The following is an 18,392-nucleotide window of genomic DNA, read 5'->3' as shown; positions in this document are numbered from 1 at the left end:
TCCAAAGGAGATGCTGAAGCCGGATGGGCAGAGAGAAAGAGCATCTGCCTGCGCTAGGCAGTGTCCCAGCTTAATGAACCTGCCATAGTGGGTCCAACTGACCACAGGTCGGTTCTGCTCAAGACAATTCCAATACATGCCATCAATCAGAACCAAATCAGAGGGCGCCAGATTCAATGAACGAAGCCCCTGGTTGGTGAGAGACTGCATCCAATTCCGAGTTATTTTTTGAAGAGAACAAGTCACTTGAGAGTTTCTTGTTCCCTGAAATGTCCCCAGGAACTTTTTAACTGGCTTGATACTAGATCTCCTAAGCCCTCAGCAGCTGCAAAATTGATTCATAAAGCTTGTTTTTCTTTTCATGTTTTTTAAAAAGAACAAAATGTAAATTAGGTTGCAAAGCCCTGGTGACATGATCTGACAAGCTGGCGCCGGCAGAACCTTGGCCCGTGCTGTCTGCCCCAAGGTCACAGTGACACAGCCTGGTTTGGGGTAGACAGTTCCGTTCCACATTCCGGGGCGTTCCAAAGATTCTCACCATGCCAGATTTCCAGCTGGACCCCATGTAGTGGAGGGGGCTTCGTGCATGAGTAAGGATGTGGTTGTTATTCTGTTTCTCTGCCACGGAATGTTCCTTCCGAGAAAGGCACTTTAAGTGGATCAGAAATGTTATCTCAGATGCTAGTTTCTCTGAGGAAGAAGCTGGTCTAGGGGGTGTGTTGGACGGAGTGTGTTGGAGAATGACATCTGGCACCTTTGCCTGAATGAGGCCTCAGAACGGATGACAAAACTCCAAAGTCAGACTAACTCTCATCTGTTCACACTACAATGCTATGCTATTTTCAAGGCCAAAAATCTGCTATAAACTTAGTAACGCCCCCTGAATGTCCCAGAGCTGGGGAACCAGCCCCTATTTTTGCCTACTACATGTTTTGCGGCCCAGCAGATTGTGAGGCGGCCAAGCCACCACACTGGTGAGTGTGGGTGCGAGGGAGGCCCCGGCCTCTGCTGGGCGGGGCTGCTCTGTGGTTTCTGGCGCAGGTGCAGCGTGAACAGGCTCGGGGGCGCTCAGAGGGGCTTCTGCATTCTCCTGGCAGCTGCCACCGGGGTTAAGCATGGCTAATGATGCTCTTTATAACGGTCACACACCACCACTTGGGTGTTTTGCTGATAAGAAGCCACAATCTGGGACTCTCAGGAGCCTGGCGCACCCGGCACCCCCACCCCAGCCCCACAACAGGCAGGGGTGATCCACACTGGGCCACACTGGGCGGAGGGTCCAGGTGGCCCTGCAGGGAAAGGGAATGAGGCCATGGACCATCATTTCCCTGGACCACATGTGTCGCGAGGGAGGCCTGCTGCTGGCTGAGGACCCCTCTGCCCCCTGAGACCACGCCCCCTCCATATCCCGTGCAAACCCCATCCAGGCAGCATCACCAGAGACCCAGAGATCCAGCCACCATGTACATCCAGCTGCCAGGGTTTTTCTCGCCTCCGCCCACTTTTCTATTTCAGAAACAGTGGAATGTCCAACTTTGTGAATTCCATTGCTCACCAGAAACTTGCTTTAATGTCTAAATGTTCTAAAGATGAGGGGGGGAGGGAAATGCATAAAAAGCAGTGCCTCATGGAAAACACACACATGTGCATGCACACACACCCAAAGTCCTTTGTGCTTTAAACATTCCTGGTAACTTCACTGACCATCCTGGCCGGAATCTTCTGAAATGGTTAAGCCAAGAATTTCAGTCGCGAATATTTCTGCAGTGATTTCGTCTGGAAGTTCTTCTTCAAGGCAAATTTCTGAACCTAGCCAAAACAAGAAAAGAACACCAAATGCCTTCATGATGATTATGTTTCTTTCTTTTTTGGGTGAGGGGAGGGGTTTGAGACAGGGCCTTGCTCTGTTGCCCAGGCTGGAGTGCAGTGACACGATCATAGCTCACTGCAGCCTTGAACTCCTGGGGTCAAGTGATCCTCCCACCTCAGCCTCCCAAGTAGCTGGGACTACAGGCACACGCCACCACGCCCAGCTCATTTTAAAATTTTTTTGTAGAGATGGGGTCTCGCTATGTTACCCAGGCTGATCTCAAACTGCTGGCTTCAAGTGATCCTCCCACCTCAGACTCCCAAAGCGCTGGGATTACAGCTACCGCATCTGGCCTCAATGACTATGTTTCTAACTCAGGAGGATTTTCCAAAAACACAAGGAAATGCTACTAAACAAAAACAAGAGGGGCTTTGTGCTGTGATTTGGCTTTGATTCCTTGAAAAACTCTGGGTGGAAATTGCTTAAAAATCTCTCCTTTACGGAACAGAACGCTGTTAACCAAATCTCTGCAAACCTTACTGGAAAGCCTTAACCACATGGTATGATTGATTTTTCTGTTTCAAGATGCCTGGGAACACAGCAGAAATATATAACAATCGGGAAAGGTACATTCTGAGATCTGAAGCACATAAAGGAATGGGGTAGGGAGAGCTTGCAGGTTGGGAATGACCTGTTAGCTACTGGAGTCTGAAATTATCTGAGTTCAGGGACTTTGTTTAATTTGATGTGGGGAATGGACAATAAAAGGAGAGGGAAAAGGGGAATGGGTGAGGGGTCTTTGCACCCTCCTCAGTCTTGGTGATGGTGGTGGGATCTGACCATCCCCGGGCTTGTCAGCAGAGTTGCTCCTGTACCAGTGAGCCTAGAAGAGCCGTTTAGATTGGTTCCTCCTGAGCTGAAAGTCACGGCCCTAACTTCAGGTCCAGTGCACGAAAAGGTGAAAAATACTTAGGCTATAGCAGGAAGGGACAGGAGGATGATCTTTAAAAACCTGAAAGTTTTGGCAGCTTGTAGCTGGGCTTGTACTGCCTACCAAGTTGATGCTCTCTCCTTCTCCAAATCTTTCTCTCTCTCTCCCTCTTTTTTAATTGAGACAGGCTCTCACTCTGTTGCCCAGGCTGGAGTACAGTGGCACAATCCTCACCGCAGCCGTGAACACCTGGGCCCAAGTCATCCTCCCACTTAAGCCTCCTGAGTAGCTGGGACTAAAAGCATACACCACTATGCCCAGCTAATTGTTTTGTTTCGCTTTAATTAATTAATTAATTTAGAGACGGAGTTTTGCTCTTGTCACCCAGGCTAGAGTGCAATGGTGTGATCTCGGCTCACTGCAACCTCCACCTCCTGGATTCAAGCGATTCTCCTGCCCCAGCCTCCCAAGTAGCTGGGATTACAGGTGTGTGCCACCATGCTTGGCTAATTTTCGTATTTTTAGTAGAGATGGGATTTCACCATGTTGGTCAGGCTGGTCTCGAACTCCTGACCTCACGTGATCCACCCTCCTCGGCCTCCAAAGCATTGGGATTACAGGCGTGAGCCACTGCGCCCAGCCTGGTTTTTTTTTTTGTAGAGATGGGATCTCGCTATGTTGCCCAGGCCAGTCTCAAATTCTGAACCTCAAGCGATTCTCCTGCCTTGGCCTCCCAAAGTGCTGGAATTACAGGCGTGAGCCATGGTGCCTGGCCCCCAAGTCTCTCTTTACATACCTATTCTTCTGAAACAGCTGTCAAACTGGATCCTCTACGGGTGGCCAATATTCACCCACCCAAGCTGGCAAGATGACAGGTCAGTGGAACAAAGGGAAAATAAGCCCAGAAGAAACAAAAGGACGGACAGAGCGCGGGAACAAAAGCCACCACTCACTGTTCTTTTCATAACTTATTCATGTGGGATTCCCAACAGACATACTTTGTTATGTGCAGTCTTAGGGAGAGTGGCTTGCACCAATCAGGAGAAATAAATGTACTTAAGTCTACAACAAATTAGTGAGCCACGGCTACATGCCCAGACAAAGCCAGCCAGGGTACCTTTGACAGAGGAGGTTGCAGGCTCGGATTTCCATCCCTCGGGATTCAGGCCAAACAGTGAAGCAAAGCAATCCAACATCTCCTCCTCCGTCATGTGCTCACCTGTGTGTCAAAGAGTGAGAAGGTGATTGTTTAGCTCTTGAGGCTAAGCATACTGTCAGGGCTTAGCGTTATTATTCAGAGGTCTTAAAGAGAATTATCCCACTATTTTCTTTTCTTTTACTCAATTGAAAAAAAAATTTAGGCTGGGCGTGGTGGCTCATGCCTGTAATCCCAGCACTTGCAGAGGCCAAGGTGGGCGTATCACTTGAGGTCAGGAGTTCGAGACCAGCCTGGTCAACATGGTGAAACCCCATCTCTACTAAAAATACAAAAATTAGCCGGGTGTGGTGGCGCGGCCTGTAATCCCAGCTACTCGGGAGGCTGAGACAGGAGAATTGCTTGAACCCTGGAGTTGGAGGTTGCAGTGAGCTGAGATCGTGCCACTGCAGTTCAGCCTGGGCGACAGAGAGAGACTCTGTCTCAAAAAAAAAAAAAAAAAAGCAACAAAAACAATAAAAACTTTTCTGGTGGAGATGAAGTCTTGCTATGTTGGGCCAGGCTGGTCTCGAACTCCTGGGCTCAAGTGATCTTCCTGCCTCAGCCTCTGAAACTGCTGGGATTACAGGTGTGAGCCACTGCGCCCAGCCCCTTTTCTTTAGACACAAAAATGATCTAGAGTCCCATGGTACTGTCACATATGCTTCCTAATGGTGTTAAACAGGGTCCTCCAGGCAAGGAACATACGTGGGGCTGGCATAGAGAAATAGGACAGCATGCTGCGGGGACCAGGCTCTGCTTCATTTCAAATTCCCTCCTCTCAGAACCACCCACTTGGACTAAGATGAAACTGTCATCCCGAGAGAGTTTACTTGACATCCTCATGTACAATAATGAGAAACATAGTAGGTAAAAATTAAAAAGTTTACTTTGGTGTGGTTGCATTTCACAAATGCAATCCCCAAATATTTGTTTTCTTTTCTTTTCTTTTCTTTTCTTTTTTTTTTTTGACAGTCTCGCTCTGTCACCCAGCCTGAACTGCAGTGGCGTGATCTTGGCTCACTGCAACCTCCACCTCCCGGGTTCAAGCAATTCTCCTGCCTCAGCCTCCCAAGTAGCTGGGATTACAGGCGTGTGCCACCATACCCGGCTAATTTTTGTATTTTTAGTAGAGATGGGGTTTCACTGTGTTGGCCAGGCTGGTCTTGAACTTCTGACCTCAAGCAATCCGCCCGCCTCGGCCTCCCAAAGTGCTGGGATTATAGGCATGAGCCACCGCGCCCGGCCCCAACCCAAATCTTATGACAGCCCAGGGAGATGGATCAGCTGGCATTTTTATTCCCATTTTACAAGTGAGGACGCCGAGTCTTGCTGAGGCTCAGGTAGTTGCAACACGAATCACATTCTTTTGCTTTCTAGCTCCGGGTCCCTCCCATTACCTCGTACTTGCCAGGGATGCAGGTGGGTCAGCCAGACCCCTCATGGCTCAAATCTGGTCAAATCACCTCTTTCATGAAAGATGGAGCTCCACAGGGGCTGGCTCCCCAAACTCAGTTCTCTACACTGGGAATGGCCCCAGGATGTTACCAGACATCCTGATGTATGTGCTTACCTTTAGTAACGAGCAGTCTCAGGAAGTCCTCTCTTTGAATGGCCTTTTTCCCTTTGGAGTTGGTATAACCGAGCACCTCAAAGCTCTTGTGGATGCCACTCATGGTGTTACCAAAAGGTGGCTTGTGGTTAAGGTACACTTTTAGGAAATCTGGTAAGTTGATCTTGTCGATTAGCTTTCCAGTGTCCACATATTCACCAAATTTGATTTCGTTAAATATATCATCAATCTAGGGGAAAGATGGGGAAAAAAAAAAGACCACGGTAAATAGAAAAGGCACCAGGATAGATTTCTAAAAATTGGACAGTAGGGCTGGTGCAGCGGCTCATGCCTGTAATCCTAGCACTTTGGGAGGCCGTGGCCAAAGGATCACTTGAGGCCAGGAGTTTGAGACCAGCCTGGCCAACATGGTGAAACCCTGTCTCTACTAAAAATACAAAAATTAGCCTGGCACAGTATGAGAATCACTTGAACCCTGGAAATTGAGGTTACAGTGAGCCAAGAACGTGCCACTGCACTCCAGCCTGGGCAACAGAGTGAAACTCTGTCTCGGCGGGGGGAAAGAAAAAAGAATACTAATTTTCCACAAACTGCACAAAAATAGAGGAAAAAGGAATACTTTCCAATTATTTTAGATGGAAAAATCCTCCAGAAAATACAAGAAATTAAATCCAGGAGCATACAAAATGATTGTGCACCATGATCAAGTGGGATTTATCCCAAGAATGCAAGGTTGGTTTAACCTGTCAACCTCAATTAATATAATACATTATTATTAACAGAATAAAGGACAGAAACCACATGATCATCTAAACAGACATAGAAAAAAAGCATTTAACAAAATCTAACAACTTTACATGGTAAAAACACTCAACAAACTAGGAATAGAAGGAAGCTTCCTCAACCCAATAACGGGCATGTGTGAAAAACCCACAGCTAACATCATACTTAATGATGAAGGACTAAATGCTTTCTCCTCCTAAGATCAGAAAAAAAGACAAGGATGTCCACTCTCACCACTTCCCCCCCCGCCCTTTTTTTTTTTTTTTTTGATACACGGTCTCACTCTTTGACCCAGACTGGAGTACAGTGAGGCAACCTCGGCTCACTGTAGCCTTGACCTCTCAGGTTCAGGCGATCCTCTCACCTCAGCCTCCAGAGTTCCTGGGACTACAGGCATGCTTGACCATGCCTGGCTAATTTTTGTATTTTTTTTTAGAGACGGGGTTTCACCATGTTGCCCAGGCTGGTCTCAAACTCCTGGGCTCAAGCAATCTGCCCACCTTGGTCTCCCAACGTGCTGGGATTACAGGCATGAGCCACCTGGCACCACTTCCATTCCACACTGTCCTGGAGGTTCTAGCCAGGGAAATTAGGCAGGAAAAGAAGATAAAAGGCACCCAGAATTGAATGGGAGAAGCAAAACTATCTCTATTTGCAGATAACACAATCATATATATATATATATATATATATATAAAAAATATACTAAAAACTATTAGAACTGGTAAACAACTTCAGCAAGGTTGCAGGGTATAAGATCAATAATATAAACATCAATTATAGGCCAGGTGCAGTGGCTCACCCCTGTAATCCCATCACTTTGGGAGGCTGAGGCTGGAGGATTGCTTGAGGCCAGGAGTTCGAGACCAGCTTGGGCAACATATTAAAAGACCCTGCTTCTACAGAAAACAAAAAATTAATCAGGCATGTGGCATGCACCTATGGTTCCAGCTACTCAGGGGGCTGAGGTGGGAGGACTGCTTGAGCCCACAAGTTCGAGGCTGCAGTGAGCCCATGATCATGCCACTGCACTCCAGCCTGGGATACAAAGTGAGACCCTGTCTTAAAAAAAAAAATCAATTGAGGCCGGGCATGGTGGCTCAGGCTTGTAATTCCAGCACTCTGGGAGGCCAAGGTGGGTAGATCACCTGAGGTCAGGAGTTCAAGACCAGCCTGGCCAACACGGTGAAAATCTGTCTCCACTAAAAATACGAAATTAGCCCAGCGTGGTAGCGTATGCCTATAGTCCCAGCTACTCGGGGGGCTGAGGCAGGAGAATCGCTTGAACTGGGGAGGTGGAGGCTGTAGTGAGCTGAGATGGTGCCATTACACTCCAGCCTGGGTGACAAGTGCAAAACTCTAACTCAAAAAAAAAAAAAAAAAAACTATTGTATTTCTTCACACACTAGCAGTGAACAGCACAATAATTATAATAAATTAATAAAACAATTCCAATTATAATAGGATTAAGAAGAATAAAGTACTTAGGAATAAATTTAACAAAAATGCAAGATTTGTGCTCTAAAAGCTACAAAATATTGTAAAAAAAAAAAACTAAAGAAAACATAAGTAAATGGAAAGACTTTCCATATTCAGGGATTGGAAGACTTAAATTTTTTTTCTTTAAGAGACAGAATCTCGCTCTATCATCCAGGCTGCAGCACAGCTGCCTCCCAAAGTGTAGGGATGCAGGAGTGAGCCATCATGCATGCCTTTTTTTTTTTTTTTTTTTGAGAGATGATGGTCAGGAACGGTGACTCACACCTTGCCATCTCAGCATTTTGGGAGGCTGGGGCAGGAGAACTGCTTGAACCCAGGAACTAGAGACCAGCCTGGGCAACCTGGTGAAACTCTGTCTCTACAAAAAATACAAAAATGAGCCGGGTGTTGTGGCGTACGCCTTTGCATTCACGCATGTGCTATTCCCTCGTGCCATCTCACTACCTCCTCGCCCCATGTACTGGCTACTGAATTTTCCATTTGCACCACTTCACTGCTCTATGTGGTTCATCACATGCGCGTGGATCCCTAACACACATGCTTCCTTTTGCTTTAAAGACGCCTTTAAAAGGAGATCATCTTAAACCCAGTCACTTGTTGCTCTCGAGTTGTCACCCACAGGTTACAGATACTGGCTCATGGCATTTCATTCCCTTTCAGACTTCAGTTGCTTCGATTCATGCATCTGGATGAAGCAAAAAGAAAATGTGACAACTTGTCACTGCAAGAACTTAAAAACACCCTCCAGTGGGGCTGCACCAGGCCACCTCACCTTAGAGTGTGCACAGCTTCCCATCAGAGATAAAAGCTGTGACTCCAGGCTCCTAAATACCTTTTTGATAAGGGCTTTCCTTTTGGCCACCAGCAGATGATCGGGTGATTGTGTTACTACTGCCAACTCCTAGAGAACGCAGGCCCGTGAGATCTTTTAGACGTTCATTCTTTGCAGCTTAAAAAAATAATAATTTAAAAAATTTTCCCCTTCTCATTTGGAAAGTTTGTGTATTTTCTAATTTTTCTCGAATGAGAAAAGGGTGCTGACATGCCTAGGTTTAAGTGGAAATGCGGGGCCAGTTAACACAGGACTCCTCACAGGACGCCTTATGTCACTGGCAAAACACGAGGAAGAGAGAAATATAATAATTAAAGAAACAAACAAAACTGTTCCTCACTGCCGTCAGCCTCTCTCTGTGCAGTATTTTTGTACCGTGCATGTAGCAGTCAGCTGAAATGCAGAAACCCCAATTATACCAGTGAAAGGGCTAGGAATTAGTAACTTATTTTAGCATTTACATTTTAACCTAAGATGTTTCCCAATAAACTGTGGGGTTTGGAATTTTACAAAGAAAGAATAAGAGCAATAGAGAAGTGGGAACCAATTTGCTTCCTCTCCTCCCTGCTCCTGCCAAAGAACAGGCATTCTACTTTGGTCTGTGGGAATGAACCAGGAAGTTAATCTCTATTTGTACACATTACTTATCAATCGGTAACCAATTTCTCCATGTCCCACTTAAAAAATGTGGAACAAAAATTCAGAGGACACCAGTTTGCAGCACTGCCAAGCTACCAACCTATCTCAAGTACCCTTCACCCTCACATCTTGGTCTGGCCTCAAATATCAAGAAAAAAATAAAAATCTCTTGTAATCCAACCATCCAATCACAATTTCGGTGAGATTTGGGGCACTCCCTTCCTATTTTTTCTATGCATATAAAATACACATGCATATTTTTTACAAAACTGGTATCATATGTATAATTTTACATCCTGCTTTTTTCCTTTAACGCTGTATCTAAGTAATCACCTAGTAGTTTCAGAGATGCCACATATTCTCAATGCAACATTCCAGGTCAGGCATGGTGGCTCATGCCTATAATCCCAGCACTTTGGGAGGCCAGGGTGGGAGGATGGCTTGAGCTCAGGAGTTTGAGACCAGCCTGGGCAACATAATGAGACCTCATCTCCACTAAAATCTAAAAACAGGTGTGGTGGCAGTCCTAGCTACTGGGGGGCTCATGCAGGAGGATGGCTTGAGCCCAGAAAGCCAAGGCTGCAGTGAGCCCTGATTGTGCCACTGCACTCCAGCTTGGGCCAAAGTGAGACCCTGTCTCAAAAAAAAAAAAGGCAAGATTCCAGGAATGTTGAAATAACATTATTGGTTACAGATACAAATTAACTGTAATTGATACATAATTGATATTATAAAAGTAGCTGTAAATGGTAACACTGTTTCATATACAGCATTTACTGAGTTTATACTATGTACAATTGCTTGTTAAATCATGTATAATTTTATGTAGGAAAAAACACTATCCAGTAGCAATTATTTGCATATTGCACTATATAATTTTGACAGTATTACTACATAGGAATGCCACTATTTACCATGAGGCAGTAGAGGTTGGGGCTAAAAGAGCAATCTTTGATGATAGACCTAGGTTCAAACTCTGGCTCTGCCATTTTCTGTCTATATGACCTTGAGTGAGTTACTCACATTCCTTCTCCTCAGTTTCCTCATCTTGAAAAAGCAGGGAATACAGTAATACGTATGCATTGGGCTTTTCTGAAGCTTATTGAGACTATGTACGTAAAGTACTTAACATAATGCCTAACACATAGCAAGCATTCAACAGACAGTAATTATTCTTGTGATTATTATATTTTTCTATGCACTTGCTAATTACAATACATGTAATCATAACATAAGATAAATTATAATTTGGCTGCGTGGGGTGGCTCACGCCTGTAATCCCAGCACTTTAGGAGGCTGGAGTGGGTAGATCGCTTTAGGAGCTTGAGACAGCCTGGGCTGTGAAACCCTGTCTCTACAAAAAAGACAACAAATTAGCTTGGCGTGGTGGCGCATGTGCCTGTAGTCCCAGCTACTTGGGAGGCTGAGATGGGAGGACCACCTGAGCCCGGGAGGTGGAGGCTGCACTGAGCTGTGATTGTGCCACTGCACTCCAGCCTGGGCAACAGGAGTGAGGAGTAAGACCCTGTCTGAAAAAGAAAAAAAAAAGAAATAATATATATAAATATATATAAATTACCAATGTAATATATGATTTAACTCAGTTCAGAACAGGAGACTAAGACGACAAAAGGAATTCATAAGGGCCTGAGTTACTCATACCCAGAGAGTTCCAAAGAGCTCAGCAAACATTCACAGCACAAACCACTCAGCATGTGATTCACCTCTTACTCTTTCTTCCCATATGACTGATCAAGAATCACTACTCAACAAGCACGAAGTTGGCAGCTTCGGCATCACTGACATTTCCTTCCTGAGCCGACTTCGCAAGTGTTCGTTGAAAAGGCAGGTTCTGCTACATGTCTGAACAAAGTTCATGCTTGGGAGAGGAACCTCGGAGCCGGGAATAGAACGCGGAGCTTGTTCTGAACGCCCCCGTGTGAAGATGACTTGAGAGAAGCAGGAGTCCTAGCTGAGTGGCCCAGACGCACTGGTGGTCGTCAGTCAGCCTGGCCTTTGATTGGCATTCTCACGCCTGCTAAGGCGGGGCTTTATTCCATTCACCTGGAGAGCTTAAACAGTTCTGAGGCCCAGATCCTATTCCCTGAGAACCTGATTTTTTTTTTTAGATGATAGTCTCGCTCTGTCGCCCAGGCAGGAGTCCAGTGGCGTGATCTCGGATCACAGCAACCTCCACCTCCTGAGTCCAACCAATTCTCCTGCCTCAGCCTCCCAAGTAGCTGGGACTACAGGCGCGCGCCACCACAGCTGGCTAATTTTTGTATTTTTAGTAGCAACAGGGTTCCTACTGTTGGCCAGGCTGGTCTCAAACTCTTGACTTCAAGTGATCTGCCTGCCTCGGCCTCCCAAAGTGCTGGGATTACAGGAATGAGCCACCACAACCAGCTGAGATCCTGATTTAATTGGTCTGGGGACCAAATTTTTGGAAGCTTCTCATTCGAATGATTTGAATGCGTAGCCAAGCTTGAGAAACATGGCTGGAAGGCAAAGGCTCGCAGACATCGTCAGGCTTCACAATGACCGGGAGGTCTTGTTCAAACAGACTGCTGGTCCCACCTGGGGGGTTTCTGAGTCTGGGATAGGGTCTGACCATTTGCATTTCTTGTAAGTCCCTAGGTCACGTGAAGTCAATCCTGTTGGTCTGGGGACCACACTTTGAATACTGCTGCTCTTAGACCACAGGGGTTCACGGAGGTGATACTGGTGCCAAAATGAATCAGCCCCAAGCTTGTGACTTTCAGTAGAGAGTAATAATGGGTGGCAGCTGCGGTGCACGCTCTAATTCTTTGGGCTCACATCTGTTTTCCCCATTAAGCTGTAGCCAGAGCTTTCATCTCTATTTCCCCGGCAGCTTAGTTCAGAGCCTGGCACATTATAGGGGCTCAGAGAAATGTTTACTGAATGGATAGATAGATGGATGAATGGATGAATGAATGAATGATGAAGTAAATAATGTGGATACAAGTGAGGCCACAAAAAGAATTCTCTTGAAACTCACAAGAAGCTTAGAATAATCATTTAGTGCCCTAGTTAATTTTACTCGATTTACTAGTAGTTACTGAGCATTTGGTTTAGTGCAAAGCCAATGAAATACAAGTCTCTCAATTATTACTAGAACAGTTCTGCATTCTGGTTTTCAATCTTAGTCACTGGGGTCAGCAAATATTTATTCAGTGTCTATTAAGGTCTGGGCCATGTGAAGAGATGCTCAAGAGACGATATACACAAGGAAAGCGAACTAACAGGCTCCATCGCCGAGGTCCTCAGCCCTGGCTGCCTGGGGCTTTAAAAACTGTCCATGCTTAGGCTCCACCCCTAGGTTCTGTTGCACAAGGCTGGGGCCCAGGTGTAAAAATCAGGTGTAAAAATACTGATGTATTTTTTTAAGTGCCCTCAACTGATTTTAAAAGGTTGGCTACCGTGGCTCTAGAAGATTCAGTGCCAAGATGCAGGAGAACATCATCAAAGGTTGGAGGAGCTCTCAGCCAGGTGGGCTTTGGGAAGGCTTCCTGGAAGAGGTGGGCCTACTGCAGAGCCATGAAGGGTTTGGCCAGTAGGAGGTCAGAGGAAGACACTCTATGCTGGGAAACGAGCGTGAGGAGGAGGGTGCAGAGGAGGTGCCCACCCCGAGCCCATGCACCCAATTCTAGACCACACTCTGGGTACCTGAACCCGAGGCTTCTCTCCCCTACATAACCTAAGCCCACTTCTGGGGCCCATGGGGATCTCACCCTCCTGAGGCCAACCTGTGCCCCTGGTGTTGCCCACCCATAGGCCTGAAGGGTGCCCCGGGGCTGCTGTTTGGAGAGTATAGAGAAGGGTCCACCTCCTGAATGCCATGCACACAGTGGCCAGGGATGGGGTCAGAGCTGGGAGGACACATGGGGCAGGCCCAGCTTGGCTTGGCCCTGCATGCTGCCCATTCGGGTGTGAACTTTGAATCAGCACATGTTGAAGGTTGAACTGTCAAGGGGGAATATTTATTTATCAGCTTGTTGCTTGATTGGTAACTTTTAAACATTTAGACATACAGCATCTGGGCCTCTGTTGCCCCGACTGCTCCAGGCCCCAAGACATGAGGGTGGCCTCTTGGTGGTGGGCTGGAGTCCCCTCACCCGAGAGCATCTTATTTCTGCCTCTGTCATTGACGACGCAGGCCTTTGGGTCTGTGATCCCTGCTGTCAGCCTCAGGAAGCCATTGATGTCCTTAGAATTATGTTCTATAATTAAGTTTTACAACCTCCCTATTAAATGGAGAGGAACACGATATATTTGAACTGGGGCCATTCCTTGTTTTTATAAGCAGGCTCCTGGTGGGGGCAGGTTTGCTTTTGTAATGGTTTCATGGACCCGTAGGACTGGGAGCACTCACCCTCTTCCCCACGCCCTCTTCCCAACGCACAATACCCTCTAGAACATTCTCAACTAATGGGGCACAGTGTCTTGTTCCCACTCATCATCTTCACTCATACCCTCCCCTGGTCACCCCCTGCATCTCCTCGCTGACCCGGGGCAGGGAGTAGTGGGCTGAGGAGGGGGCCTAAGGGCTGGGCAGCGTCACTGCATGGCCACATCTGGAGACCCCTGTGAGCGCCCCCTCTGCGATTCATGCAACACTGTGACCCCAACTGCTCCATACCTCCCTCCAGGAACTAGATCTGGATGGTGACTGCCTCTTTTTCCAGGAGTGGGGCACGCATGCACAGTTCTGCCCTCTGGACGCAGTCTCAGGTGACAGCAGCCAAGGCCTGGCCTGGTGCTCTTGCCCACTGTCTTCTACTCCATGTGAACAACACCCATTCACAGGGCCCTTTAGAGTGACTGTCACCCTGCCCTGCATCAGAGCCCAGGTCTCAAACACCTCCAGGGACTCTTCCCTTCCCAGTGAATGTTTTTAAAGGTCTGAAAGAGACAGTCCTAGCTGAATGACAAGTCTTGCACCTTGTACCAAACCCACAATCAAGGATTTGCTAATTCTGTGTCCACAGCTCTCTAAAATCCTGATCCTGCCTCATGCACCCTAAAGCCCCAGATGGTTCCTAGCTCAAGTGAAGAAGTGATGTGGGCCGGGCACCGTGGCTCACGTCTGGGATCCCAGCACTTTGGGAGGCCAAGTTGGGTGGATCATTTGAGGTCAGGAGTTCAAGACCAGCCTGGCCAACATGGTGAAACCCCATCTCTACTAAAAATACAAAAATTAGCTGGGCGTGGGGGCGGGCACCTGTAGTCCCAGGTACTCGGGAGGCTGAGGTGGGAGAATCACTTGAACTTGGGAGGCAGAGGCTGCAGTGAGCCGAGATCGCGCCATTGCACTCCAGCCAGAGGGAGATTTCATCTCAAAAAAAAAAAAAAGAGAAAAAAAAGAAAGAAAAATCCAACAACAACAAAAAACTTGCACACGAATGTTCACAGCAGCCTTATCCATAATAGCCAAGAAAATGGGAAAACGTAAATGTCCATCTGTTCGTGAATGGATACATAAAATGTGGCATATCTACATGAACGAATAGAATGTTACTCAATCATAAAGAAAAGAATGAAGGACTGAGATAAGCTACAACCTGGATGAACCTGGAAAACATGATGCTGAGTGAGTGAAAGAAGCTGGACCCAAAAGACCACATATTTCATGACTCCATTTATATGAAATGCCAAGATAGGCCAATCCATAGAGACAGAAAGCACATTGGTGGCTGAAGGAGAAACGGGAAGTGAGTGCTCATGGGTCTGGGGTTTCTTTTTGGGATGATAAACATGTTCTAGGATTACATGGTGGTGATGTCTGCACCACTCGGTGGACATTCTAAAAACCAATGAACTGCATCCTCTAAACAGGTGAATTACGTGGTATGTGGTATATCTCAATAAAGTTTTTTTTAAGAAAAGAAAATAAATAATATGGAGAAGCCATGGCAATGGCAAGTAACAACATTTCGATTCTAAGAACATTAATATTTTTAAAATATATCTTCCACCATCATTGTGATCTACTCTTTTATATCATAAAACCAGTCAAGATTGAAACATGCTTGTTATGAAAAATTCTAACAATGGAGATATAAAGAAAAATAATAATAAAATGCCCTGAAATTCCCTGTCCTGCAGCAATAACCAGTGTTGGATGCCAGAATTTTTAGGGTTTTCTTCCTTCTTTGTACCAACTCATACATACGTAGGAACAGAACCTGGAGTTGGGGGTCAGCCAGCTTGGTTCAAACCCTGGCTGTGCCCTCGGTAGCTAAGTGACTATACAATCTTCCTTCTCTCTCTAGGCCTCACTTTCCCAGAATGGTATTATGCATTACTATTACCTGTATTCTTTTTTTTTTTTTTTTTTTTTGAGACAGAGTCTCACTTTTCTTGCCCAGGCTGGAGTGCAATGGTGCCATCTTAGCTCACTGCAACCTCCGCCTCCCGGGTTCAAGCGATTCTCCTGCCTCAGCCTCCCGAGTAGCTGGGATTACAGGTGTGCGCCACCATGCCTGGCTAATTTTTGTATTTTTAGTAGAGACAGGGCTTCACCATGTTGGCCAGGGTGGTCTCGAACTCCTGACCTCAGGTGATGCGCCCATCTCAGCCTCCCAAAGTGCTGGGATTACGGGTATGAACCACCAGGCCTGGACTCTATCGCCTGCATTCTTTTTAATGGCTGCATAGTAATCCAAGATTTATTTCTTTAAATGCTTTACATGTGAAAAGCAGAAATAGTTTTGTCTTGCTCTGATCTTTCTGCAGGAAGCCCACCTCTCGCTGGGCAGGGGCCTGGCCACGGACTCTCTGTTGGCCAGGAAGGCCTCCCCTAGAACACTGGGCCACTTCTATTACCTTCAGGATGGAAATGCCTGCTGATATTTACGTTTCAGGGCAAGACCCAACATACTGAGGGCTTCTCTTCAAAGTTCAAATTTCCAAATTCCCTCGGGGTCTTTATCAGAACAGAAATTGTCCCCGTGCTTCTTGGCTCAAATTTCCCCCCTCGTTATGGGTGAGGCTGAACCACTTGGCTACAGACCTCCATCCCAGCTGGGACCCTGCTTTAGCCATGAAGATTAGCGCACAGGGCTTTGGGGGGATTTGCTTGTTTATCTTTCTTGTTTTTGTTCTGAATACAAAAGCAACACAAGCTGCATGTTTATAGTTAGGAGAACTTAAATAGTACAGAAATGTATGTCCGAGGTCTCCCCAAATTTATAGCCACAACTGTCTCCTAAGGAGGGCAGATGCCACTGAATGAAACGGCCTTTTATTTATAGAACCCCTAGATGGGCTTTTTTTTTTTTTCTTTTTCTTTGAGACAGAGTCTCACTGTGTTGCCCATACTGGAGAGCAATGGTGCAATCATGGCTCACTGCAGCCTTGACCTCTGGGCTCAAGTGATCCTCCCACCTCAGCCTCCTGAGTAGCTGGGACTTCAGGCGTGAGCCACTACATCCAGCAATTAAAAAAAAAAAATTCAGCTGGGCGCGGTGGCTCACATCTGTAATCCCAGCACTTTGGGAGGCCGAGGTGGGAGGATCACGAGGTCAATGATCCTCTGATCACTGTAGAGACGGTGAAACCCCGTCTCTACTAAAAATACAAAAAAAAAAATTAGCCAGGCGTGGTGGCGGGTGCCTGTAGTCCCAGCTACTCAGGAGCCTGTAGTCCCAGCTACTCAGGAGGCTGAGGCAGGAGAATGGTGTGAACCCAGGAGGCGGAGCTTGCAGTGAGCTGAGATCGTGCCACTGCACTGCAGCCTGGGTGACAGAGGGAGACTCCGTCTCCAAAAAAAAAAAAAAAAAAAAAAATTGTGGCCAGCCATGGTGGCTCATGCCTATAATCCCAGCACTTTGGGAGGCCAAGGTGGGAGGATCACCTGAGGTCAGGAGTTCGAGACCAGCCTGGCCAACATGGCGAAACCCCATCTCTACTAAAGATACAAAAAATTAGCTGGGCATGGTGGCACTGCCTGTAATTCCAGCTACTCGGGAGGCTGAGACAGAAGAATTGCTTGAATCCAGGAGGTGGAGGTTGCAGTGAGCCGAGATCACGCCATTGCCTACCAGCCTGGGCAAAACAGCAAGACTCTCTCAAAAAAAAAAATAATAATTTGTAGAGACAAGGTCTCACTATGCTGCTTAGGCTGGTCTTGAATTCCCAAGGACAAGCGATCCTTCCACTTTGGCCTCATAAAGTGCTGGGAATACAGGTGAAGAGACACAGTACCAGGCCAATCTCACTTGTAGGTGTGCCTTATTTTATTAATCTCATCTCCTATCAATGGATATCAGTGTTGTTTTGATTTTCAACACAACAGACTATGTGACAACAATTGTCCCTTCAGGTCAGGTACAGGTTTGGAGGGCCTGTAGTCCCAGCAACTAGGAAGGCTAAAGCAAGAGGCTTGCCTAAGCCCAGGAGTTTGAGACCAGCCTGGGCAATGTAGTGAGACTCCATCTCAATATTTATATATATTATATATTTAAAATTATTCCTTCCATATGTACATCATTATAAACTTGGGTGAGTTTTTCTGTAGGATACACTCCCCTTTTTTTTTTTTTTGAGACGGAGTCTTGCTCTGTCGCCCAGGCTGGAGAGTATGGTGGCACCATTTCAGCTCACTGCAACCTCTGCCTCCTGGGTTCAAGCGATTCTCCTGCCTCACTCTCCGGAGTTGCTGGGATTACAGGCATGCACCACCATGCCCAGCTAATTTTTGTATTTTTAGTAGAGACGGGGTTTGGCCATGTTGGCCAAACTGGTCTCGAACTCCTGACCTCAGGTGATCCTCCCACCTCGGCCTCCCAAAGTGCTGGGATTACAGGCGTGAGCCTCCGCGCCTGGCCAGGATACACTCTTAAAAGTACATTTGTTGAGTCAAAAGATATATACATTTTTAAAGTTAAGCAAAAAATAAATAGCAAATAAAATAAAAAGTTAAGTGACTATTTAATTCCTTTCTAAATGCTCCTAAGCTATGCCCAAGCTCCTGAATATATCAAACACATTAGGGTTACTAAGAATTACACTGAGATCAAATAATAATGTCAGGGATTGTGTCTTCCTCACTGTCTCTGCTGTTGAATATGACCAATGAGCATCATTGATTCATTCACTCATTCCATC

At 46.4% G+C, this 18,392-nt stretch overlaps 1 protein-coding gene across 3 annotated transcripts in view; it reads right to left on the bottom strand.

Annotated features, from left to right (window-relative positions):
- Positions 1-1,519: 1,519 nt before the first annotated feature.
- The window catches only part of CFAP251 (cilia and flagella associated protein 251), an 86,176-nt gene continuing 69,303 nt past the window's right edge, over positions 1,520-18,392 (bottom strand). For all 3 annotated transcript variants that reach the window (XM_055096267.2, XM_008957741.5, XM_003832350.6), the window contains 3 exons: positions 5,510-5,738; positions 3,859-3,960; positions 1,520-1,809 (listed from right to left, as the gene is read on the bottom strand). In XM_055096267.2, coding sequence (XP_054952242.1) covers positions 1,697-1,809; positions 3,859-3,960; positions 5,510-5,738 — 444 coding nt within the window. In that variant the 3' untranslated portion in view covers positions 1,520-1,696. The remainder of the gene's footprint in view (positions 1,810-3,858; positions 3,961-5,509; positions 5,739-18,392) is intronic.

Source organism: Pan paniscus, chromosome 10 (genome assembly GCF_029289425.2).
Source record: "Pan paniscus chromosome 10, NHGRI_mPanPan1-v2.0_pri, whole genome shotgun sequence".
NCBI lineage: Eukaryota > Metazoa > Chordata > Mammalia > Primates > Hominidae > Pan > Pan paniscus.
The sequence above is the reverse complement of the archived record's forward strand: the minus strand, read 5'-3'. Positions and strand labels throughout refer to the sequence as shown.